The 27,999-nt window shown below is 38.0% G+C and overlaps 1 protein-coding gene across 3 annotated transcripts; it reads left to right on the forward strand.

The window, feature by feature from the left end:
- Positions 1-8: 8 nt before the first annotated feature.
- On the forward strand, positions 9-27,999 carry LOC121864120. Of its 3 annotated transcripts, XM_042363038.1 has the most exons (12): positions 9-189; positions 3,049-3,170; positions 6,050-6,164; positions 12,448-12,564; positions 15,584-15,681; positions 16,583-16,763; positions 18,288-18,412; positions 19,769-19,960; positions 23,379-23,564; positions 25,438-25,572; positions 26,567-26,698; positions 27,628-27,999. In XM_042363038.1, exons 1-12 carry the CDS (start codon positions 24-26, stop codon positions 27,718-27,720), a joined length of 1,662 nt encoding a protein of 553 aa, XP_042218972.1. In that variant the 5' UTR covers positions 9-23; the 3' UTR covers positions 27,721-27,999. The 3 variants fall into 3 exon arrangements, with proteins under 3 accessions (XP_042218972.1, XP_042218974.1, XP_042218973.1); XM_042363040.1 differs by lacking the exon at positions 23,379-23,564; XM_042363039.1 differs by lacking the exon at positions 12,448-12,564.

Consider the following 27,999-nt stretch of genomic DNA (forward strand, 5'->3'; position numbering starts at 1 on the left):
TAGAGAGTTGGTATAAGGGTTTAATGAGGTGTATAGAGCACTGGAGTCCCTGGTGCTGGCCGATCACCTCCCAGCTGGCGGGATGTAAACACTCACCTCTCTCTGCCAGGCTTGACTCCTCCTCTTACTATCTTGTCTCTAAATCAATTCCTCACGACTCAAACTACATAATATCGTATGAGAACTGTGGTAAGTTGATGAGTTACTATAAGAAAATATTAAAATTCTGTTTATTTTTCATATACTTTACTTAATAAACTTACCGCTATAAAGTAAATGAGTAGCCAAGCTGAGTCCCACAATGTCTAGTGTACAGTAATGACCCAATTGTAGCCACAGTCAAGTCAAATGATGGTCCTACAAGGGTAAATTGGGCTGTGAATCACTTCTCGATTAGTATTTAGTGTCAAAGTCACAAAAAATTGGTAAACTTAATTTAATCTGAGTTGAGTTAGGTTAGGTTACGGTTAGGTTAGGTTAGGTTAGGTTAGGGTTAGGTTAGGTTAGGTTAGGTTAGGTACATGCACTCGATCTATTAACTCAGATTAAATTAAGTTTACCAATTTTTTGTGACTTCGTGACACCAAATACGAGTCGAGAAGTGATTGGCAGTCCGATTTATTCATGTAGGACCATCATTTGACTTCATTGCGGGTTCATTTGGGTAATTAGTCGGACCCATACAGTACACGCTAGGAAAAAATATTTTTCGTTTATTTTCACGATGGTCATCATTGTCAAATAGATAAATTTGCATAAGCGCACCCCACTCTGTTAGAAAGTCAAAAATATATTTTTCTAGTGTATTTGTCTGTGTTTAGACCGAATATGACCTTCATTTACGGCGGAAATTGCTCGTTTTTTTTATCGATATTTTTTTTCGTGGGACGTTTACCGAAAAAAAAAAAGCTAGAAAAACAAAACCCAAACCTAACCTAACCTAACTGACTCTCACCATATGATGGAATCACCTATTTCTTACCTTATTGCCGTCTCTCCTTTGTCTTTGGGATAAGGGACGAGTTAGGACAACGCCACATATGTTGGTTTTTGCGATATTTACATTCAGTCTTGCACTTATGACACTTTACTGAGGTCGGGAGAACACCATGCCATCGAAAACATGCTGTAGCTTCTTCGTTTGTTTCCCAAAAACTCACAATCAGCTCCATATAATTTAAGTGACACCCATCACAGACTTCCATGGTCGGAACTGAATTTGAATTTAGAAATACGAGACCCAAAATAAAAATCGATTTTTATTGCGCCAAAAATACCACGAATTAAACCAAAAATCATTTTAATTGGTTGCAAAAAAAAAAGCGCTTTTCACGTGACGTGTACGGGAACGCATGCATGTGATGATTTATGAAGGAGACACGCAGTGTGGGAGGTGAGGTAGGAGATAATGGCGGAAGATTAATGGAAGAAAATAGAGAAAATTTTGGATATGCTATCTCCGTTATTATACATTTGCGATGTTAATGTAATACAGTATAGTATATGGTTTCTCACTTTTGATTTTTCTTTTTAATTTTATTTATGGCTCTACAGTACTATTATTATTATTATTATTATTATTATTATTATTATTATTATTATTATTATTATTATTTTATAATTTTTATTCTTAAAATAATTTTAATTTTTTATTAATTATTATTATTACAGTGGTCCCTCGGTTAACGAACACAATCCGTTGCAGCAGGTTGTTGGTGAACCGAAAAATTCTTTAACCGAAGCCATTGTTTCAATGGGTTTTGGGTAAATGGTTCCAGCTCACCGAAAATTGCATAAATTCAACAAAAATGGTAGAAAAGTTCACTTACTTTGAGGTGTGTATGTAGAAGGCTCCTGGATGATGATGATGATGGGAATAGAATGGGGGTGGAGGAGAAGGAAGAAGAGAAGGCATTGGGGTGGAGGAGAAGGAAGAAGAGAAGGCATTGGGGTGGAAGAGTCACCCCATGGCACCATTTCACCCAGAAAATTTAAGTTCTCTTGGTGTATTTCAAGATTATTTTCTTTAAATCAACACTGCACTGCATTATATATTGTCAATATGTAAAATATATTTCAAAATGACCAATAATTTGCTTGGAACACAGAAAAAAAGCATTTAGTTGAAGAGAGTCTCAAGCAAGATGTTACCTCCAGTGAAAACAGAGAGAGACTAACGCCTGTTTGCTGTGTTAAGAGGCTGGATGCCGCGCATTAAACTAGTCACTTTACCTTCAATTATGTTCAATAATTGTTAAAATGACAAAAAATTTAATATTAAACTTTTAAAATTATTGAATAGTATAAACTTCTTGATATTTACTAAAATAGTAAGGAATTTAAGCCCTAGAACCGATTAATGTATTGGCGGACTAATACTAAAGCTGGTTGACCGGCCAGTGCAAGCGAAAACATGTTGAGGTCGGTTCGTAAGAAATTCGTTAACCGAATTTTTGTTCGTTAACCGAATTTAAGAATCTTATGGGAGGCAGTTCGTTAACCGAAATTTCGTTAACCGAGGGACCACTGTATTATTATTATTGTTATTGTTATTATTATTACTATAATTATTATTTTGATATTTTTGCCCCCCAAGCTCCGATGTGGGTCAATGACCTGTGCCCTGGTGGGCTAATCTTGTATAAAAAAATAAATAAATAAAAGTGGCAGAAGCATTATTAGAAGACTGCACCAACCTAACCTTACCTAACTTCTTAGTCGTGGGGCTCCCCGCATATTAAACAAAAAGATCTTCGGTTATTATAATACTGTATGGTAATTTTATGTTTTTTGTGGATGTGAGAGAATTCTCCCGGACCAAGTAGCTCATAAACATACACTGAGCGTCGGACAAAATCGAGCGTCAATCAGGGCGCCTTACCAATTTATCGCCGTGCAAGACGAAGTAGTGCCCCTAATGCGAGCATAGGCTCCTAAATTTCTACCAAATGAAGCATTTGCCCAAGAAATTAATATCATATGGAACTTAGTCCTTCATAAATCAATGAATGTGAGGTACACCCTGTATCTTTTTCTCTTTTTTTCCAGAAAAGTTGGAGACAAATTGTTCAACAATGTCACATGAAGAGAGTGAAGGGAAATCAAGTAATAGTACTGACTCATTTACTTGCCGGGGAAATGAAAATGGCCATGCTAAGAAAACCAACAAGGTATGATTCAGACTTTGTAAAGTTAGTGGATTATAGGGATGTTTATCAGGGATGTTTATAGTCCAGTGTTCATGGATATTAGTTCCCAATCCCATCCACCACTTCCCTTACCCCATCCTTCCACCACTTCCCTTACCCCATCCTTCCACCACTTCCCTTACCCCATCCTTCCACCACTTCCTTAGTCTTTTTGGTCTCTCTTTTCTACTCTTCACTTGTGCTTACTGCACTTCTCAACACAGTTCAGTATGTTTTTACTACTTCATCAAACTATGGTTGGCTCAGTGTCTGATTTCCACAAATTTCTTTTCATGCCTTACCTGGGCTAATAATTGATACCATTGTTGTCCGTATCGGTGGGTAGCTCCACCGCCCATAGCTGTGAACTCTGTATTTTGGGGTCAATTAGTCAAGGTCGTAATAGGATTTTATAAAATGGTTTCACAATCACACAACATTAGGCTTACACTGGAGTCAAAAGATTAGCGGTCAAGATCATTGAAGGAACTTCATAGTAGGTATTCGGAAATAATGTTTGTAGCTTAAATTGAGTTTGTATCATGTGCATTCATTAAACATGAGAGGTGATTCATCTTTAGGTCAGAGATCAAGGTCATTCTAGGGATTTACTGGTAAATGGCTACAACAGCATGAAGGATGGTCTTCCTTGGAGTAAGGATGAACCCTGTTGATGTTGAGGTCAGAAGGTCATTCTCATTATAGGAACTTGTTTTTATTATCAGAGTGTATACATGAGCATAATACCTGTATTATCACATAAACTGTAAGTTGTTGTCATATAAGTACAATTATTGCTTGTACAGTACATATACTGTACAGTACATATATGAATAAATGTTCATGACAGACAACTCAAATACCCAATTACTTTCAAACTACTTTTGTTCTCACACTTTTGACCCATTCAGATGTTTGAGGTGTACTGATATTTCTCAGCCTCCTCATGTTCCCACAAAGACTTACAGTGCCATCATCCTCAGTGGCACTGCCTCCAAAGCGTTCACAGAAGCGTGTAGTGGAAAAAAAGTCTCTGCAGCACTCTATTGGACCAAAGTCTCTGACTGGAATGTCATGTACATCCTGGCAGCTATGGGTCAGAGCTTGGTCCATGAAGTCTCTCGCTTGACCATCAGTCAGTCTTAAATTTGTCAACATTGAATCCAGTTCTGTGAGAACATTGCAGCCCTCATCAAAAATAAGTTCTCCCTCATGGTGCCACTTGTCATCCATTGGGAACTCTTTTAGATCTGGCCTGTTGATACCACATCCTTGAGGTAGTGTTGGAAGCTGCCTTCATGTCAATGATGGGTTTGTCGACAGGTCACGATATTCTGATGTTCAAACATTTCCAACAGAAATGGAGGTTAATTGACATAAGCGTACCCTCAACGGTGATGGACACCAATCCAGATCCCTGGTTACTAGTGATCGCAGACAAAATCATCAAGTTTGCGATGGAACAAATTGTGATCCACCAGCCCAGGGACAACTACTGAGAACTCTGGAAGTATCAATCATCTTCCTCGGTGGGGCTCCTCCCCTTGGAATCCGATTCAGAGCTCCAAGAGGTCTCCATTGTGCCAGGTGGATGGCCAAATCCATCTATTCTTTGAAGCTTGGATGTTCCACACTCAATTCAAACTGACTCCATTGGAGGAAACCAGTCTGAAGTCGGTATGTGATTTCGTCATCACGATATACCTCAAGGCTTGGTTCCTCGCTCCTACACAAGACCTCTGGCTGTTGAATGAGCTCCAGTGATACCACAGCATCCATCTAAAGATTTTGACAATGGCACTCAAGAAGTTTCTGGCATCTAAGTGAGCACCTTGTCCCTCTGGAGAAGTTTGATGACTTGCTGTCTTTCACTTTGGAAAACAAAAGAACGATGCCACAGGAGATGCTCCAGACAGCAGAGGACATGAATCCACTGAAGAGGGCTGTCATGGAGACATCTGCCATTCAGGAGAAAAAGATCAGTTCCTTCTTCAGCGGACAATCCCAGGAATTCTTTCAAATCTTGGGACTAGATGACGGCTTCCTACTGAAGACCTCTGAAGCTTGGGAATCAGATGCTGCACTCCAGAGGGCCAAGAGAGTAGCATTGCACCTCAAAGTTGTCAATGATCTGACAGAAAGAGGAGTTGCACTGATGACAGAGTACAACAGGCTGATTACTGCTGATGAAGAAAAAAGCAGTACCTTTTGCAGGATGTGGCAGACCACAGGAAGCATTTTCCTACACCAAAAAACTTTGGTTTGGTCTAGACTAGAGCCTTACCAACACAGCCAAAGAAAGAAAGAGTTCGTGCATTTGTGTTTTCGCTTCAGCTACCATTGTCATGCACTCTTATTATTATGAAATGTCTTCCTTGGTAGTGACCTCTAAATATTATTTGTTTGTCGTGAAATTTTTACTGTAGCATTATCTTGTCAAATATAACATTTTTGCAGGGTGCCCTGATTAAATTTCATTGTTTCGTTTTGTACTCCTGTTTTTGTACCACCCTACCGTGTATCTACATACTCTGTACAGTGTACATTGTCTATATTCAGGCTGAACTGTATAACTGGTAATCCAATTGTAAACCTGTATGACAACTTTACTGAAAAAATATTATTAATATTATTATTATTATACATAAATGGTTGGTATTGGATAAGTATAGATAACCATAGTGCTGTACATTACTGTACAGGTATGCATAGTATACAATATACCGGTACATAATATACACAAACCCAGCTTTAAATATCAGAATTACCATTTGGTTGTTTTGGATTTTTCTTCAATAAAAAGTACTGTAGATGGTTATATTTGTTGTCAGCCTAACTTATACTTACTTTGTTTTTTGTAGTCATCAAAAATGGACATGGAGTCCCTTGTGAAAGCTGAGTGTTCCGAGCGAAACTTACATGACCGTCTGGAGAAATTCGCAGAAGAGATGAAGTGGTTTGACCTAAAAGAAGATGGTAATGTCTAATGTTTTTTGCCTAACTGTTCTTACAAAACAAACTAAGGTGGTCCCCAACCTGTAGTTCAGGCACCCGCAGAACTATATTATGGAGCCCGCAAGGGTTTGTTATAGCACCCACCTTTATATTTAAAATGACATAGGTACAGTAAACCCTCGATAACTCGGCACATATGGGGCTCTGGCCATGCCGAGTTATCCCAAATTACGACTTATTGAGGCACTTTCCCCTGCCAACAAAAATACAACAATAAAAAAATATCAACCCATATATGTGTACATGGTACATGTAATTACTAAATGTAAAAAAAGTAACACTTACCAGCACTGCAGGCGAAGAATGAAACATCATAGTAGGTGACACAGATGCATAGTAGGTAACACAGAGACATGGTAGGTGACACAGAGGTATGGTAGGTGACAAAGAGGCATGGTGGGTGACAAAGAGGCATGGTGGGTGACGCAGAGGCATGGTATGTGACACAGAGGCATGTTAGGTGCTGCAGGTGACCAGAATGCCGAGATTCTCCCAGATAATTTTATTTATTTCGGCATTTCCCGAGTTATACTATAGTACATTCCGAGACCATATCCTTACCGAGTTATATGAAATTCCGAGTTATTAAATGCCAAGTTATCGGGGGTTTACTGTATGTGGTCTAGAGCCTACAAAAGGTTGGGGGACCACTGCTATGTTATGCTTGTTGCCCTACTTATGAAATTAGCTAATGGAATGCTGTACAGGAGGACCCCAGGTTACATATGTCCAACTTATGAACATTGGCAATATGAACGAGGTTAAACTTTAAATTTACAGTACAGTACACTGTATTTTATTTATTTACTTATTTTTATTTATGGGGATTGGATTAGGCTAGCACACCTGGGCACAGGTCACTGATCCACATCGGACCCTGGGGGGTGAAAAACAAAACCTGAACCATAAATACGGTGTAAATATGGAAATGGGAAAATTTAAACAGATCAAAAGTGAGAAACAATATATATGTTGTGTTATCAAAGTAAGAGAAACAACTGAGACCCTACAATTGTGTGTAAAGAGGCAGAGAGTCAGTCAGATTAGCAACCTGGGACTTGGTCACAATTTTTGTGATGCCATATGGCAAGAGGGTATACCATTAGACAACACATTATGCTTTCAATATCTTCCCAGGCAGTTAACTGATGACTTATTTTTTTACTTTCATTTACTGTACTGTATTTTGTCATTCTAATTCTTCTTTTCTCTTAAATTAAGTGATTTTAAATGTATGTAAGGATTTAGGCTATCATATAGTGGGATTTTAAACATTGTTCTGTACAGTAAATACGGTATGCACATTTTCGACTTTAGAACTGGAGGCATCATTTAAGGGGGCTCCACGGCCAAATTATAGTTTCTTAAAAAAAAAGGCGCTTCACATTTTGTGGATTACTAATATAATGAACTGGCTTACAGTTTTAGAAAATTTTAGAATAATTTGAATTAAATAATAATGACAATGAATTATGAAGAAAAAAATCTATGACTAACTTCTGATGTCACAATAAATAAACTAAATCAAATGAACTCCAGAGCATCGGTGCTTGTGATGGGCTGCAGTCCTCCTGCCTCCAACTGAGAAGGTAAGGACAGGGACCCGACAAGGGGGTTGGGTTGTTCATCTTTATTTTGTAGAACAAATTCCTAGTGCCACCAATAGTCTGTCAGAGCAGCTTCAGTCACATGATATTCTAATTTCTGATGCATGTTCTCTCATTGAGTTGACCAAGAATGAATTACCAAATAAGAGAACTGATAATGCTTTCTTTAGTTAGTTTGATACAACCAAGACTTTTGCCAAGTCAATTAACATTCACACTGGTGACACATTTAGTAACCGTTGCTAAAAATGAGGGAAGATCACAACGAATTCGGGTGTCCTCACATCTCAAACATTTTCTCATAAACACAACCATTGGGAAAAGTGATGTTGAGGTTTCTGGCAGCACATCTTTCACTCTTGTAATGAATGCCAAAGTAGATTATTTTTCCATATTAGACAGGTTTATTTGAGAACATGATAGGCGCTTCTCAGAGAACATGCCCTTTTGACAGCTATTTCGTCCTTTGACTGTAATTCAAGAGACTTTTTAGAACTAGGGAACTTACCCGGTAACTCTATCACACACTCGTATCAGAGCATTGGTGTGGATGAAATCCTTTTACATTCCCAAATTTCTGTTGCCAAAAGACACATTTCTAACAAAAGTGAAAAGTCAAAGAATCTGATTACAGTTTGCCTATTCTGAAATTTTTAAATTTTTTAAAATAATCATCACTCTTCCAGTAACCACTGTTTTCTGTGTTGGGTTCGGTGAAGCACTATTTACGAACTTTGATGAGCATGATCGACTGAATTACTTACTTCTGATGACCGCTGAAAAAGAAGTGGTCAAAGCCCTTGGTTTTGATGTTTTCATGGATGATTTTGCAAAAAATGAAGTCTAGAAGATATCCTCTACTACAATAGATGATATAAATTTCAAAACCTATTGCTTTAACTTATTAATTTGATCGTTAACTGCAAATACAGTAAGTGAAAAATAAACCTGTCTATCTGATACCATTTAATCACTCTTGGTAATAATATTTTGATATTAATAAAGTGCAGTGTATACAATGAGGGGTCTCTCACTGCCTTCTTTGCCCCCCTCCCCCCTAGCCAACCTGAAATGACTCCTCTATTAGAACTTCCATAGAAATGGAACTCGTACGTAACCCATGGATCGCCTATATTTATAAGATAAGGTTGGGAAGCTTACCATGTATGTATGTATATGATATTTCAGATAATTTTTACTTTTAATTATTCTTCCACTTAATATATAGGGTGGTTGGAAACAAGAACAGATACACATAAACACAGACACATACATAAGCCCCCTAACTCACTGTCATTCATTCTTAATGGTGTCATTTAATTATACAGCATGCCCTGACAAATTCACTGATTTAAAGTTGCTGCCATTTTCACGACCAGGACAGGGAGCCATTCGTTTTAGAGATAGTAATTTATTTTACCTGTAGTGTGTGTGTGTGTGTGTGTAATAATAATTATAATAATAATAATAATAATAAACGGTTTATTAATAGAGTTGCAGCCGGTGGCTGAAAATATACAAACTTACATGTGATTTAGACATAATTATATTCGTCCAATACATTTACAGGGCTGTACAGTACATAAATCAGGAGTTGTTTATTATTTTAACAATACCGTAGATGGGATGGTGCAATTCTTTTATCTATCAGTGCGGGCTCTTATGGACTGAATTTTGTTGTAGTGGCGGACTGCGCGAGGTGGGCGGGGGACTGCCGGTGGCAGGAGGTGGCGATGACAAGGATGGTGCAGTAGTCCACTGCCAAACCTTGCTAGTGTTTGGTGGTGGAGGTCACTGAGGGATGGCATTTCCAGGGTGGAGAGAGCGTTGTTGTAGCCGGAGTAGTCTGCACTGAGCATGATTCTGCAGGCCCTTTTCTGTACCTTCTCTAGCTGACGTTGTTGGGTAGAGTTGAGAGAAGACGACCAGGCTGGTGTCGCATACGTTAGTTTGGGGAGAATAAAAGCGTTGTAGATAGTCCTCGGCTCGGGTGGGTGCCCCAAGTGACCTGAGTCGTCGTAGCATGTAGAGTCTGTAAGAGGCTGCCTTGATTGTGTTTTTTACTTGGGCCTTCCAGTCCAGTTTGTGGTCTATGGTAACACCCAGGAGTTTGGCAGACTGCACTAACTGAAGAGGATGGGCACCCACTGTGACTGCTGGAGCTTGCACTGGAATGGTGGTGGTATTGATGTGCATGACTGCGGTTTTGGTGTGGTTGATGGTAACCTTGTTCTCCGTAGTCCATACCTGTAACCTGTCCAGGGTGCCTTGTAGCGATGAGTGGTCTGGTGAGGTGTTGTCCACTGTAACCCCTACAGTGTAGTCATCCACGTACTTCCACCTGTGAGGAGTGTCCGATAGAGCGTCGTTGATCAGGAAGCACAGTGGTCCCATCTTGGTCCCCTGGGGAACACTGCCTCACTCAAGAAATCAGTGAGCCATGAGACCAGGTTGGTGGGCAGCCCTAGTGCAATGACCTTGTTGATAACAGTGCAGTGATCAACAAGGTCAAAAGTCTTCCTGAAGTCAACAAGGGCAATGGCCAGTGATGTCTTACGTTTCTGCAGGTTTGTGTGCAGGAAATCCAGGAAACTAACTAAGCAGTGTGATGTAGAGGAGGTCCTCATATTGCCATATTGCTGTGGATCAATTGACTGATAAATACTAGCAAATGCCCACTCAAAAATCAAAGTCTTCACAGAGTAGATTTGGTATGGGGGTAATGGCAACTGGCCTGAGGTCGTGAGGGGACTGTGGGGTGGGGACCTGGGGATAGGGGTGACAAATGCGGTTTTCCATTCATTAGGGCATTTGCTTTGTCTGAGAGATGCAAACTCCTTGTAAATTTTGATTGGGAGGTCAATTGGGGTTGTGGAGAGTTTGGATTTAAATTTCAGGAGTTTGTTGGCAATTTCAAATGGTTGAACACTGGGAGGGGGGAGGGGGAAGGTAAGTAAGCCGGGAGGAGGTGAGGTCAAGACTGGGTAAGGTATGACATATGGTAGCAAAGTGGTTATTAATTATCTCAGCTGCCTCCTCACTAGGTAAATGTGAGATGAAAGGAAGTGTGGGAAACTGACGGTTAAGACCACAGAGATATTTTACCTTAGAGTACCACTGACCGATGCCGACCTCCTCGAGGCCGTGCACTTTCCTGGGATAATAAGACTTCTTGGCTGACTTGATTTCCCCGATGACCTGGTTAAGTAGACTTTTTTACAGGCGTTTGTTGGGGATTTAGATGCAAGCAAAAATGATGGGAAGGAAACCCAAAAACAAAAAATGAGCATTGAAAGTAAAGCAACTCATTGTTGCTGCATTGATTTCACGAACTTCACCAGATTTCATCAAAATTTGTCATGTTCTCACAATTTTTTTTTTTTTTTGTGTGTGTGTGTGTGCATGCATGCGAGCGTGCAAAACACATGCAAATAAATAATAATGGGAAAAATCCTCTCACAAATACCGGGTAATCAGAAACAAGACAACAAATTTTTGAAAAAAATGTGAGTCTACCCTCAATTCAACTCCATGCTTTGTTATTTAAGTTAATCAAGCCCGGAGTTGACTTGATGGTAGACTCACATTTTGTCTTGTTTTTGATTATTTGTGAGAGAATTTTTCCCATTATTATTTATTTACACTATATGTGTTTTGTGTGTGTGTCTACACAAACACACACATATACTGTACAATACAGGTATACAGGTAAACGAAATAATTGTCCTAAGGGCAAACACATAAAGGGAATATACATTTCTTTGCACATGAGTTGAGTATAACCCCCCTCCCTCGGTCAGCAATGTTATTCGCGGATTTGGTTATTTGCGGCCATTTTGAGAACCTAACCCCCGCAGATTTAAGGGCATGCTGTATTACATTAAGGTGATGTAAAGATTAAGAAAAAAATTATTGATCAATGAATAATACGGGAAGAAAACTTACTTAAACATTACATAGGTAAACAACACTACAGTGCAGTACTGTACTATATTCCATCACTGAAATGTGATTTTTTTTTTTCAGATTTAAAGAAGATGGAAATTTTTAAGAATAATGGTGATTGATAGTAACCTATCAGTCAGCGTACAAATATAAAAAAATATATATTTATTTTTTTGAAAAGTGGATGTGGCAATTAAAGATTTGATTTACATAGAGAATAATGTCATGGGCGTCTGCTGGGAAGGGGGGGTGGGGGGGGGGGCAAGAGGGAGCAGTTGCCCTCTCCCTGGATCAGGTTAGTGTCGAAATATATAAGCAACAAATACCCAACAAAAGAAGAGGATTTAGAATCAAACAAAAATGAAGGGAAGGAAAACCAAAAACAAAAAATGAACATTGAAAGTAAAGCAACGCATTGCTGCTGCATTGATTTCACCAGATTTCATCAAAATTTGTCAGGTTCTCACAATTTTTTGTTTTAAAATCAGACAGTAAAAACCGAACCTAAAAAATCAGCCCACCAAGCCTGACTGTGGGGGGCTTGCCTATTCCCCCCTGGAAAAGTTCCAGCAGATGCCCTTAAATACAGTAGATAATGAAATATAAAACTTCATCTAGATTTTAGTTTTATTCTGTTCATGATGGTTTAGAAATACAGAAAACATAATACTTAGTACAGTGTTTATTTTCAGAATCGTTACCTGTGTTACCAGGTCCAGATATTGAAGATATTCAACAGAGACAAATAGAACTTCAACCACCAGGAATTCCTTTCTTTACTGGGACGCATGTCCAACTATATACAGAAGGTAATTAATAATACTTTATATCAGGAACAGTTGACCCAGATATACAGTGACCTCTCGTTTAACGAACGCCTCGGTTAACGAAATTTCGGTTAACGAACTACCTTCCATAAGGATCTTCAATTTGGTTAACGAATTTCTTACGAACCGACCTCAACATGTTTTCGCTTGCACTGACTGGGCAACCAGCTTTAGTATCAGTCCGCCAATACATTAATCGATTCTAGGGCTTAAATTCCTTACTATTTTAGTAAGTATCAAGAAGTTTATACTATTCAATAATTTTAAAAGTTTAATATTAACTTTTTTAGTAATTTTAACAATTATTGAACATAATTGAAGGTAAAGAAACTAGTTTCTGGCGTGCCATCCAGCCTGTTAACACACCAGGCAGGCGTTAGTCTCTCTCTGTTTTCAGTGGAGGTAACATCTTGCTTGAGACTCTCTTCAACTAAACGCTTTTTTCTGTGTTTCCAAGCAAATTATTGGTCATTTTGAAATATATTTTACATATTGACAATATATAATGCAGTGCAGTGTTGATTTAAAGAAAATAATCTTGAAATACACCAAGAGAGATAAAATTTTGTGGATGAAATGGTGCCATGGGGTGACTTCTCTTCCACCCCAATGCCTTTTCTTCTTCCTTCTCCTCCACCCCCATTCTAATTCCCATCATCATCATCATCATCATCATCATCATCATCATCATCATCATCATCATCCAGGAGCCTTCTAAATACACACCTCAAAGTAAGTGAACTTTTCTACCATTTTTGTTGAATTTAGGAAATTTTCGGTGAGCTGGAACCAGTTACCCAAAAACCCATTGAAACAGTGGTTTCGGTTAACGAACGACCTTCTGGAACGGATTGAGTTCGTTAACCGAGGGGTCACTGTACTGTACCATGAACTGGTATCTCTGTGAGAAACAGAATGGCCCTAATGAACCTTGCAATAGTAGCCAGACTTTAGGAGTCTAGATAAATATTCCACAGAGTTGCCACATCTCATAAAATGCACCAGCCACTGTACATAAGTGCAGGTAACTATACCATTCTTCTCTCACATTATCTCCCTTTCTTGGGATTTCTGTATCCTCTAATCCAACTTACACCTAAATTGGAAAGAAGTAAAGGTAAGAGAGTCATTGTACCATAATCAAATCACCTGTTTTCCACATGCAGACTGTCCCGACTTACGACAGGGATGCATTCCTGGACCCTGATTGTAAGTCAATTTGTTTGTAAGTCAGAACAGTGTTCATTCCATAGTTTAGGTTAGATTAAAGCACAACTCTGCCAACACCAAACAACAATACTGATGACACGTGTTTCTACCACCGCCCTATACAGTATGGTCGGGATATATTACGAGATAGAGTCCAATGATCTTCGCTATATACAGCTGCTCCCCGACTTACGACGGGGTTAGGAACCCAAATCCAGGTCGTAAGTCGGACATAAAAAAACAAAAAAACATAAAATCTACAATGAAATACAGTACTACTACTACAACAGTACTACTACAGTGTATTTTTTTCCCTTAAACATGGACTCCAGCCTCCCCCAATAGCCACACCTTCGCTGCCATTTTATTACCTTAATACTGTATTAAATATCCTAATACTTGAGTAGCTATCCTAGCTGTGTTGAATTAGTTGATCCGCAGATCTATGCGGCATTCAGTGACTGTAGCCTCATAGTCAGTATCTGCAGCTGTTGTCGGCTTTGGGGCCGAAGCTCTTGTTCCCCTGAGGCAGAGCAAAGCCGACCGAAGGAGAGAGAAGGACAGTCAACATTTCATCCAGGCTGTAACATAATTTCTGGGCTGCTGCTTCTGTTCGGAGATCACCTCCGCGAGTCTGGCATAAAAATATCTTGCACTTGGTCCCATCCCACCAGAGGTTGTGAACACTAGAGGAGTGAAGCTGCCTTGATCAATGTTCTGAATTCTCTCCCCGTATTCCCTTATCTTCTCGTTCTTGTTCCTCCTGCGTGCAGCATCGAGAGCTAGGTTACGGTGACATGCGGCCATGGGATAAAAAATCCTGATGTCGAAGAAAGCTTGCTGTCCCCGCGTCCAGAATCCTCGAGCACTGACGTCCACACGGGCTTCGTTAGATGTGTTTGAATTCCTGTGTTGGAAGATCTCACCATCCAATGGAAGGAGGGTCGGTTCTACCATGACATCCCGGCAGATTTCCTTCAGCCTATTTGCTGTGAGGACCCTTACCTCGTCATGTCTCATGCATATGAAGCCCCCCTTTTTGCACACCATGGCGTGATCGCCATCATAGGAAGAGCCACACACGCATTGGGAGGGCAAACCTTCCACTGGCCAACCGTACCTTAGAGCAATGGCATCTGTAAATTCTTGTTTATTAAGACTGAAACCATTTGCCCTTATCGGTAACGTAGTTAACCAGTTCGAGGCGCCCACCTCCTGCGCAATAGCTACTTTTTTTTTTTCAATTTTTCTGGCACCTGCAGCAACAGTTGCTGCAACTTATCATTTTGGCAGTGCTGTCGATCTGTCATAATGGACCTACGAATCTCATTTACTTCACTGGTCTCGACCTCCCCTGTTGCGTTCTGGGCTATTATGTGGTCCGTGAGGGCTGCCGTGAGCTTAAGTGAATTTTGATGTTCGGTGGCTGCAATCTCCTACTACTACTACTACTACTACATTTTTGCCCCAGGCCTTGATGTTGGCCATTAAAAATTATACTTTTGCCCAGGTCGGCTAATGCCCTTTAGCAGAAAAAAAAGAAAATAAGAAATATAAAATAAAAAAAGACCAATTGGTCAAGCTCTTGTTTCATTGGTTGGAAGTTCAGAGTTACAATCTGTTAATAGTGTTACCCAAATGTCATACTTATAAGGGTTTCTTAGGCTAGGTAAGTATCAGGGCCTAGTTCCAGGACCAGGTTCAGGGATTGATAATGCCCTTACTAATTTTATTAAGGTACTCCTTAAAAAATCTTTGATGCATATAGTAAAAGGAACCTTTTTTTTTTCAGAAACACTCATTTGGCCATTCCATGATAACGCAATACAGAGCCTAGCAAAGGTTGACCCCTCAAATGTGAGAAGATATATTAAAGAAGGACTTTTTCAAGTAAGTGTATTCTCCATCTGTCAATATCCATTTTGTGTTTTCTCGCATTTAAATTTTTTTTTGTCTATTGAATTGTAAAGCTTGCCTCCCTACACCTACCTCTTTCTTTCAACCCTATGGCCAGTTTTGACCAGACTAATTAATGACTTCTTACTGTAATAACAATACTGTTTATAAATTATAATTGCATCTGCATAGAGGCAGACTGAGATGGTTTAGATATGAGGAGAAAATGGATGACACCAATTGGGTCAATAGTTGTGAGCTTAAATGTGTATGGGACAGCAGAGACAGGTCAAGAATAACGTTGAGAAAGGTTTTAAAATATAGCATTAGAGCTAAAAACTGGTCAGTAGAGACTGTAAGAGACCATGCTGTATAGAGAGCTGCCATAAAGTAACCGTGGCTAAATCACACAAGCATGGAAATGGTCGGAAAATGTTGATTATGATAATTATAGAGTCTATAATTCATTGAAATTTCTTATTGATCCTTATTGCTGACAGTTTGTTCATAAACCTTATTCAGTAATATTAATAGCTCTGTCCCTGTCTTATTTAATAACCTAGTTCTTTAAGAGGGTCTTGGTTTCATATCCAAGCCCATTAACTAATTCAGGACTTGAGAAAACTCTAACATATTTGACAAACACTCACCACATTCATTCAGATTACATTACTATACTCTTGTATTTGACTGAGTTCTTATCCATCAGTGAATGGATTACATCTGACATAAAATGCATAGGTAGAAATTGTATTAATACAAAATTAAAAAAAATATTCAGTAAAATTTCCACAGCTTTGAGAATGGGAATTTATTTATACAGTTTAGTTGAAAGGTTTAGTTGGTTTTATGAAGTAAGTTATGAATGGTAATTCGGAAATCTTTTTTCTTTCAGAGGCAATATTCTTCAAAAAATTCAGCCAAACTTTTGGTGAAGTACCTCTTCCATGTTATGTGCTCTACCACAGATGAAGAGTTAAGGTTTTCTGCTTACAACACTCTCTGTTACTTGTTTGAAGCCAACGAGCCAAAAACCAATATACTTAAAGATCTTTACAAGGCACTTGCTAATTTAGGTAGGTGGTGATGTATTCTATTTTCTTCCAATTTCTAAATTGTCTTCTTAATTTGGATGTCACTAATCCAGAAATCTGGATAATCTGAACCCTGTGTGGTCCAGCCATATATTTTCTGGAAAAATCATAAAATTCCTTTATTGAGTAAAGTACCGGGTATGTAAGACTTCTGAAAAGTGGATAATTATGTAAATTTGATACTATCATGAGCAGCTATCCAAGGAAAGCATGTAAAGAATCAGACTATTTGCAGTTTGGCAGCTGACGCACCATCCTGGGAACACCAGACTCGGCAGCAGACTCCACAATCCCACACCTACAAAAATGAACCCCAAAAATATTAGTTACAGTATTAAATATTTCCCATTAAGCTTTCCATTATCTTCACTTCACTTTTCACATCACTGGCAACCCATTTACACTCGCCTTAGAAGTCGTAATCTGCAGCAGAGTCGGCTGCTTTCTTGTCACTCACTCAGAAAGACTGAGCGGGTGAGCGTGAATACGTGAGTGAGCATCCACGGTGGCGCGTCTGGTGAGCAAATAACGCATTTGTTTGCTATGGCGGTACATTTAAAATATTTCCGGTTTCCCTCGTGAAATAAAAAAATTATTGCTATACAGGTGCTCCTCTACTTATGAATGAGGAACTGTTCTTGAGGCTTGTTTGTAAGTCAAACTTTACTCCTGTAGATACCAAACATGTTGTAAAAAATTAAATGATTATGGATATTTAGTACAGCTATACCCTTTAATACAGCCTTAAAACTTTGCTCACTCTTCTCCTCTTAGGTAATGTTTGTTCTGTATGGAATTTTCTTCAAAATAATCCAGTCCCATCCACATTAAACACCTGTTCTGGCAGGTAATTCCCCTCAGTGATGATGTTTGTATCTCTGAAAGTTTGTAAGTTGAACGTTCTTAAGTAGATGAGCACCTGTACAGTATATAGGAAAATTTCGATAATTTTGGTAGTCGCGGTATAAAATTTTTTTTATATAAAGTCGCGATATATCCCGACCCTACTGTAAAGGGGGGTTAGAACCCCACACTTAGGAAATTAGGTAAGGTTAGGTCGGTGATGTTTTCTAACATCACTTTTGTCACTTTTTTTTCTTATCAACAAAGGTTAGGTTCAGTGAAATTTTTAAATAACCACTTTTTATCACATTTGCACAAAGTATGACAGTGTCCACTATAAAACACAGTGAAAAATCTCCGACGGTTCAGTCGACCATAATTACCACTTGTTCAAACATAAAATGAGATATTGTTTGTTAAAGTGTTTTCAAATGATGGAATTAGTACAGTATATAATTACTTAGTACAGTAATGGATATTGTTATGTACCTAAAATAAAAACAACCCTTAAAATTAAAATACTGTACATTACTCTACTCATAAATATTGTTTTTATGTACAATATATGAATCATGTTTAAAATTACAAAGCATCGAGTACAATAGGAACTATATTTTTTATTACCTGACTAAGCTATATTATTTATATTCAATATCTGTATAGGGGCTGATGTTAGCAAGCTGGCCGTGAATGTATCAGATATCAAGTCACCTGTCATTCCTTCTTCTAAAAGTGAGAAAATTGTAGCTGAAAATTCCTCCAGGATCATCAGAGAAATCTTAACAATGGTAAGTGATCCATTGAAGAATTCCACCAAAGTTTAAAAGTTGTAACATGATATACAACTGCTATACAGTAAACCCTCAAGTTTGGCGACTTTCTGTTTGGCAAATTCAAAGTTGGCGGTCAAAATTCTAAATAGTACCCTGCTTTCCATTATGGCAACCAAACCATCACCTTTGGCGAGAGTTTAAATTTAAATGCAATCACAACTAATACAGTAATTGTAGAATAATAAGTGCAAGATATATCTCACTTAATATTACTAGAGAGCATTATTGGTGAGTATTTACCAATCCCAGTCAGCTGTTCAGGCGGCCATTTTGACCGCGCCAATCCATATTCCCCCCGCTTTTATGCTGCCCAGTTATGGGGTCACTAATCCTAAGGGGTTACTTAAATTACTACTTAACTTAATGTCGCTGCCACCAGACCCCCTGGACAGTATGTTGCTTGCTTAGGTAATTGGCAGAGCAAGCCAGGCATTGGGTTGTCGTTTTTCATTGACCAAATCGAGAATGGAAGGAAGGCTTTTTCCCATTGAATTAAGCCCTCTGGTTTGGTGATTCTGGGTTTGGCGAGGTTTTTTCGGCACAAATTAGTCGCCAAACTGGAAGGTTTACTGTATAATGTACATACGAATATACTGTACAGTATTTGGAAATGCTGTTAACTACTCAAAGTCTCCCTGGGCAAATTACCTATTAAATGGTTTGTTTTGTACACCCAGAACACTTTTACTTCAGTCAAATAAGAATTATGTGATAACTAATGGATTTGGGCATCCACTTGGTTAGGGAGCCAGTTACCCCCTGGATCTAGTCCCCTTAAGATCCTCAACATAATATGGGCAGAGTGTAACCTTTTGTCTTACCACAAACTAACTGAAGAACTCCTTACAGATGCATTCAGCTGCATACTTTCTCTCTCTTCCCCATAAATAATGCATGCACATAAGCCTTCAGTCACCCCTCCCCCCCCCTTCCATTGACTGGCCTATTGCTGCCGGGTAGTAGCTGGACGTAGATAAAGACAGCTAGCTCCATTAATTATAGATTGGTGGTCACTTGATACTACCACAACATCATGTGGAATTACCATATAATTATATCTCAAAGGAATGTCAGGGGTTAAGCCCGTCATTACTTACTGGGAGCTCACCTATCCCCTTGTCCCCTCCTGCCCTCCTATCCTGGAAAAGTTCCAACAAAAGCAATGCCAATGGTGTGAATAGGGTAAAATATGCATTTTTTTTTTTTTTAAGAATAGCATATGAATAATATGATTATGCCGACTTTAATTTAGGTAGATAGGTTAGACAAGGCAGTTTATAGGCCCATTTTAACATCACTTCTCTTTTTCAGCTTCTGCAACTTCTGAGTATCATTTTGACCAACAGCAAAATGTACAGTGAAAATGATTTAGATGAACTCATCTTTATTTTTCTTGCCATTGGCTTGGATCCAAAGGTGATCGACACCAGCTTGGATTCTCAAATTTCCACCTGTATTTGCCATGCACTCAATTTATATGCTTCAGATGAGATTTTCTATCAGGTATGTTTTTGTCATTACTACCATTATGCATGTACAGTAGCTAAAACAACTATCTGCACAGGTGGGGGTCGATATGCTTCAAAATTTTATGTGTGACTAGTGACAGCCCTCATATGCCAAAATTTATCGTCCATGGTCTCATATTGTTTCCCACAAAGTATGCACAGATAGTTGTTTTAGCTACTGTACATTATTTTCACAGTTTCTGAAGCTCTGTACTGTACATACAATTGAGTTGAGCATTTTACAGAGTTATGTAGCAGAGTTCATTTGTCCTATTGTTATATACAGTTACTCCTCGACTTACAACCACCCGGGCATACGACCGCCTCAGTCATACCAAAATTTTTTCAAATTACGTATTTCCAAGTCCCGACGCTAGTGATTGCGAAGATAATACATAGAAAATATAAAATGGGTGTCCCTTTTTCTTCTCAGCACCACAAAACTCTCACTTTAAAGCTTGCCAGCCATTTTAAAGTGAATTACAAACGAAAATTTTGTCAGTACACACGCAATCACTGACGTTGGGACTCGAAAAAACGTAATTTGACAAAATTTTGGTACGACTGAGGTGGTCGTAAGTCGAGTAGGTCGTAAGGCGGGGAGTAGCTGTATACATGTACCATAAGAGGCTGATCATATGAGAACATAGTACTGAATCAATAAATAAACCTGAGGAATTGCAGCAACCCCAATCAGGCCTCTACCCCCCTCCCCCTGCAACCCCCAGCCTACTTACATACACAGTGTCTTAACTCTCGTTAGGCCTACAGAATTTCTGATTAGACCACTGTATAGTATTCAATGAGTAAGTGTTGATCTTTTCATAAGATTTATTTTATTTTTATTTTTTTTACCCATTTCTTAAAATATGTACCTACATAATTTTAACCCATTTCTTAAAACCCTCTAGTAACCCCGTTAAAGATACTATATTCTCTACAAAATAAGCTCATGTAAATGAGTGTAAGTAGCGAGGTGCAGCACCCTGATACTATACATATGAAGGCAGGACTCAGACTGAAACTGAGAGTCTGAGACAGTGAGGCTTGTGTTGCACGTCACCCATGCACAGATGTTCTGCGGCACATAAACCGTCCAGACTGATGCTGGATTTTCCCGATTTTTTATAAAATATTTCTGGTGAATAGAGGAGTGCTCCAGAGCACCAAAAAGTCCCCCCCAAAAAGCAAATTCCAATATACTATACTGATTCTGATTTATCAAGGTTTTTCTGTAATATGTAAACACTGGAGGTGATAAGGTGAGTCTCCCATTGTGAATGTGGAATGTACCCTTTGCAAAAACTGGGGTATTCGTGTATAATGAAAATTTCTTCCTGTATTTGTTATGACATTTGTGTGAAATGACGTATATCTGTACAACATATAGCGAAGACCACCCTGTGCATCCAGAAAATCTATAATAGCCGTACAATGTTTGCTCCCTTATTTTATAAGCAAATTAATAAATAAGTTTGTTAAATGGCAAGAAATAAAAGTACAGGTATCCCTCGTTTAACAACTGTTCAGTTAACGATTTTTCAGTTTAGAGATTTAAAGATTTTAATGCCCTTTGGTGTTTAACTATCTGCAATTTTGGGTTTAGCAATCTTCGACTCACTGGGAAAAATTTGGGAACTAGGTCGGAAGAATGGGGATTCTGTGCTCCAAGTGAGCATCTCTGCTATCACTTAATACCACTACAGTACATGGTTTTGGGCATAGATTAATGTGACTTACTGGTTATTGGGTATTGTAAGGACTGTTCATATACCCTGAACTATTGTGATATTGTAAAAAGTGATTGAACTTTGTGATAATATCGAGTAATCGTGCAGCTGTTTCGCATTCCTCATCAGGCAAGGCCAAACTCTCCCGCAAGTCCTTGAGCTTGGAGGTGAAGCTTGACATTATATGTGGACTTGGTGAGTGTTACTTTACTGTAGTGTACTGTAGTTTACTATTACAGTACTGTATAACAAATTCTACTTATTTTCACCCATTTTGCAATTTGGCAATTGTTTCAGTCTACACTGGACACTAGACAGCATACAGCTGGAAGATTCCCACGCCGCTGCCCCTCCTTTCCACCGCCCTTGCTCTGCGGGTTAACTGACGGGCACATAAGAAATGATTATTCCCTTTATGTTTTGACATGATAATTATTTTATTTTTTATTTTTTGTTGCACATTTTGTATGAACAATTGCGTGTGCATGTAACAGTAAATGAAAATTAAGAAAATTACGTATATCTACCTGAAATTAAGAGTTGAACAATAATTTAGCTCACAGCTCAGTCTCACCCTCTCTGAGTGGTACTGGGTGGTGAGTCCGACACTAGGCTACACAATTACGTGCCACCTCCACAGTTATTATTCCTTTTTATCCCTCGTTTAGGATATTATATCTTGTTTTCCCTCATTTAGCGAACATTTCACTTAGCAATATGTTTTTCAGTAATGCATTGCAATCACTAAATGGGGGATACCTGTAACAAGAACTAATAAGATGGTTCAAGGTGTCCTAGTTGCATAGTACAGATACAGTAAATGTGAGGAATAAATCAAATGAATGATAATAAATAAATAAAAACTCTATTCCCATTTGGCTGCTGGGCAACAAAATTTGTCAATCTTTTAACTACACATGAGTGACAGCTGAGGTCCTTCGGTTCCCCCCCCCCCCCACTTATTTTGAATTCTTATTACATGAAGAAAGTTTGTATCCTTTTATATTTTTTACTTTATGGTAATTTTGTTTTTGCACATTACCGGTATGTATGAAAGATTTTATGTTTATGTAACTGAGTAAAAAAATAATTAAGTTAAATATATAAATCTGAAATTACGAGTTCAAAAATATCCATAACACCCCACAGCTCAGTAAGGTTAGCCTACCGTGAGCATGTCCTGGGTAGCTACAGTATTGTTCACCATAAATGCTCGGTAAATTTTAAATTCCACCACCATAAAACTGTCTGGACTAGTGATTGCTGGAAAATCGGTGGTTTACCTGTACCACAATTTTGTATAGAAATTGGATAATGAAGATCCAGTAGCATTATATGTCTATATGTCCATCAATGAGTTTCAAATTACTTTACAGTACTGTAGTATAGTAGCTTCTATACATCACTCCCTTCTTGGCAATGAACTTAAAAGTATTTTGATATGCTCTTCTTACATATCAGTGTAGCTTTTTTTTTTGCAGTAACTGAAAAGAACTTTCAAGGGTTTCTATGCATTTGCAGAGCTTACAATAGGCATTTGTTAACCTTAAGTTAAATTTTCTGTTTAAAGTACTGAGATAAACATACTGTACAGGTAGTTGCAGTCACAGTAGTAATCATCCTTTTATTGCAGTAATTGTACATTAAGATAAGTTTTTAATGCTATTTCTTCTTATGTTTCAGAGAGTTGAAGGTCTGGTAGAACAGATTACATCATATAGTGAATTTCATCACCATAATGTTTCGCATTTTTGCTGTATGTATATTTTGCCTACTCGCCGTGGTACAATTCTCAGATCATCAATTGCTTTTCTTCAAGCCCAGATTAACCTTCGAAAGGAAGAAAAGATCCTTCATGTTATTGTGGAGGTAAATTTTACTAGCTACTCTTATATAAGTTATTTTTTTCAACATAATGCTGTACATCAGTGGTCCCCAACCTGTAGTGAAATTAATTAAAATATGTCATAACTTGATACAACTGTCGTGTACAGGACGTGTGTATTTACCCTAGACCGGGCCCAGAGAGAGAGCCAGTAAATATAAAAAGTACATTGACCCCTCGGTTAACGAACTCAATCCGTTCCAGAAGGTCGTTCGTTAACCGAAAAGTTCGTTAACCGAAACCATTGTTTCAATGGGTTTTTGGGTAATTGGTTCCAGCTCACCGAAAATTTCCTAAATTCAACAAAAATGGTAGAAAAGTTCACTTACTTTGAGGTGTGTATGTAGAAGGCTCCTGGATGATGATGATGATGATGATGGGAATTAGAATGGGGGTGGAGGAGAAGGGAAGAGAAGGCATTGGGGTGGAAGAGAAGTCACCCCATGGCACCATTTCACCCATAAAATTTTAGTTCTCTTGGTGTATTTCAAGATTATTTTCTTTAAATCAACACTGCACTGCATTATATATTGTCAATATGTAAAATATATTTCAAAATGACCAATAATTTGCTTGGAAACACAGAAAAAAGCGTTTAGTTGAAGAGAGTCTCAAGCAAGATGTTACCTCCAGTGAAAACAGAGAGAGACTAACGCCTGTTTGCTGTGTTAAGAGGCTGGATGCTGCGCTTTAAACTAGTCACTTTACCTTCAATTATGTTCAATAATTGTTAAAATGACTAAAAAATTGAATTTAAACTTTTAAAATTATTGAATAGTATAAACTTCTTGATATTTACTAAAATAGTAAGGAATTTAAGCCCTAGAACCGATTAATGTATTGGCTGACTGATACTAAAGCTGGTTGCCCGGCCAGTGCAAGCGAAAACATGTTGAGGTCGGTTCGTAAGAAATTCGTTAACCGAATTTTTGTTCGTTAACCGAATTGAAGATCCTTATGGAAGGCAGTTCGTTAACCGAAATTTCGTTAATTGAGGCGTTCGTTAAACGAGGGGTCACTGTATATAAATGGTAACAGTTAGATGTTTAAAACTGTAAATAACTGTACAGTATATGATATTTTTGTTTCTTGAATGTAGATCCAAATTTTTGGCGCCCTCCACTATATTTACAATGATAAATGTGGCCCAGAGCCTCCAAAAGGTTGGGGACCACTGCTGTACAGTATATTCATAGCTTTATGGCTCAGTTAGTAGAGCATCTGCCTGGTACTGTATCTTTTTTATTACCAACCAGGATGGAGGATTGGGTCCCCTCCTTGTACACCAGCCCTTGTATAGTCAGTAGTAAACGATTACAGTAAATCCTACTTAATCTACCATCCACTGCCATGGAATTGATGTAAAAAATTTAAATAACGCATGCAAACCCTATGATTTCCACTGTATGAAACCATAAAATACACTTGGAAATACCCAAGATACTCAATGAATTAGTCTAATATTTTTTTTACAGGGAAATTAAAACATAGTAGGTAGAAAAGTATTAAGATCAAGTATGTTTCTACCACCCCAAAAGCATGGTACAGTATTTGCTAGAACTCAAAATATGCAGTGTTAGATGGCATTGCTAACACTACAGGTAATTGTACTCAAATCCAAAATACCGGTACTGAAAATCATAGCTGAATTACTATGATAACTCACATGAAGAGTTATGCCTTGTGATCTATTTTACTAAATTTATCTGGCCTGTTTTTATTGGTTTATACAAATTCCTTGCACTGATACTGTACTCTATTTTTGAGGTTATTCTTTCCTTGATTACTGACCACTAAAGGATAACAGGGAAATTATAGTAGATTAAAAATTATGCTTTGATAAATTATCTTTAACAGGTGAAGGATCTATTAGAGTTGATTGAGGAACAGTTGTATGTACTGAGTGAGGAAGAGGATGGGTATATTTTACACTCTGTTATGAAGCTTCTTGACTGCTGCCTTGGCCATGAGCCACTCCCAGCAACCCAGAAGGTCAGTCAATACATATTTAAAAATGAAATAAACTCAAATAAACTCAGTATTACATATTATTATCTTTATTAATGATGCATATTGTGGGAACCATATTGCTTAGCGATACAAAAATTTTTACCCCAGATTTATATAGTATTGACTAGAATATTCCATAAATAAGCCACATACAGGAGTTCTGCTATAACGCGTGTTTTGATAACGCGAATTTGCTCTAACGCGATTTATGAATTCGGAACAATATTTGTATAACGCGAACGCTTGTTTGCTATAACGCGATTTTTGCTTACTATTTCTCCAATTTTGTGGTATTAACTGTGAATATGGTAAAGAAGAATATCTCCAAAAAGCGCTCTGATGATAGAATTCCCGGTGATTATCGTAAAAGAAAGGATATAACACTTGAAGAGAAGCTCAATGTTATCAACCTCAAAATCACCCTTCTCCCCCATCAAGTTACATTCATATTTTTTCAAGGTAAAGTGTTAAATTTACTGTATGATTTCATTATTAGATATGAATGTAACATTTATTTAGACTGTGCTATCCTTTGTGTTAGGCTAAATACTAAATTTTTTCGATTTCGAGTAATCTGCACCTAACCCTATTTTCTCCATAAGCCCTGTTATTTCTATTACGCGATTTTCTATAACACGATATTTTACAAGAACACAATTATCGCGTTATAGCAGAACTACCATACACCTATAAAGTTATGACTTATTTATTATGGTGTGGGACTTGTCTTATTGGCTTGATGTGTAATCTGTACATTACTAACTCTTGGAGCCTATTTTTACACTTGATACACAGCATCTATCAGGGCTGTAGACTGAGTTGTCTATAACCCTTTTTTTGTAAGGTTGGGGGAACGCAACTACGCTTGAGACTAAAATGTTTAAACACGGTTCCAGACTTGGGTAATACAAATTGGTTAGGGCCTATTAAAGCCACGTAAGTGGATTGCCTCTAACTATTTTTTTTTTTTTCCTAGAAACACCTCCAGGAGATTTGTGACTTGATAAACCCTGTCATTAGTGGTAGAAGGGACAAGGTGGATGACATTAATCCCACCATTTTCCGTTTTTATGCAACTCTTGTAATAGCCAAGTGGAGAAGGAAAGTGGTAAGTACAATACAGTATATACAGTATACTCTGTCTAATGTTAATGGTCTTCAATTTTAAGGATATTAATAATATAATACTACAATAATACATACAGTGAGTCCTCGCTTAACGTCGGGGTTACTTTCCTAAAAATGCGACGTTATACGAAACAACGTTAAGCGGATCAATTTTCCCCATAAAAAAAATAGATAAGACACGGGAGTTATGTTCCTGAGCCTCCCTTTGCCCCATGAAATACATTAAATATACAGAAATTCATTGCCATTTCTATAGAAAATAGTGCATACATATACAATTACAGTACAGTCAGTCCCCGACTTACGACGGGGTTAGGGACCGACAACCAGGTCGTAAGTCGAAAATGCGAAAATAATACATAGAAAATCTAAAATGGATGTCTCCTGGGATTTAGTTATTATTTCTAAGGAAATGTAATTTTATTTTACTTTTTATTCTATTTTCTTCATAAATATGAATAAAATAACGGTGTAAATTTAATGGGATCCTAAATTAACCATGGTTTTAAATAGGAATCGTCTTTATTCGAGGCTTTCCTGTACAGTACTCTGAATTGAAAATGGCTCAGAATTTTTTGGGGAAAAATTCTCTTAATTTTGGATCTGTGAACAAATTTCTGAGGTTGAAAATCAGGTGCATTTTCTGAGGAAATTTCAAGAGAGATTGCATCATGCTCCAACGCATCCCCACGTGTCAGTCATGTGGGTGGCCTAGCTGCTTAGATCACTTAGCTCATATTCTGCTGCCATTATAGAAGGTTGTTCCCTCGCTAGCTGCTGATATTGCATGCAATTCTTGTTGTGCAGATCTGTACATTACTGTGCTAATAGAAAAGGAACATTAGTTGCTAAGTAATTAAAACATTAAATTCATAAAGAGTACAAAGAATCTTCATGTGGTGTTCCCAGGACTCGGTGGGGAGGCAGCAGACTCTTCATGAACTTCATGCCAACTCCGTCAGGAAGAATGGAGAATCACTTCTGCCGGATGTGGAGCATTAAGAATGAAGCCATCTGGGCCCAGTTTTATTTACTAAGCCTCAGTAGTTGGTAAAATAGCAAAGGACTGACAGATATGTATTTCTGTATAATCATAAGATTATGAACTCGGTTTTATCCACCATTTTTTCGATGATATTCATACCATTTTGTACCTTGCTGTACATGCTGAAGTTCCAATCTGTACAGTCATTTGTTTTTGCCATTTATGGGGAAGCTAATGATTATTCTATTGGTATTTAGAATTGAAATAAATAAATAAAAAATAAATGTGAGAGAGAA

The sequence above is a fragment of the Homarus americanus genome, unplaced genomic scaffold (genome assembly GCF_018991925.1).
Source record: "Homarus americanus isolate GMGI-L3 unplaced genomic scaffold, GMGI_Hamer_2.0 scaffold26351, whole genome shotgun sequence".
Lineage (NCBI taxonomy): Eukaryota > Metazoa > Arthropoda > Malacostraca > Decapoda > Nephropidae > Homarus > Homarus americanus.

Coding starts and splice junctions, on each gene's coding strand:
- LOC121864120 (XM_042363038.1), top strand. CDS start 24: ATGAGGTGTATAGAGCACTGGAGTCCCTGGTGCTGGCCGATCACCTCC. Junction 190..3,048: donor AATATCGTATGAGAACTGTG/GTAAGTTGATGA, acceptor CTTTTTTTCCAG/AAAAGTTGGAGACAAATTGT. Junction 3,171..6,049: donor ATGCTAAGAAAACCAACAAG/GTATGATTCAGA, acceptor TGTTTTTTGTAG/TCATCAAAAATGGACATGGA.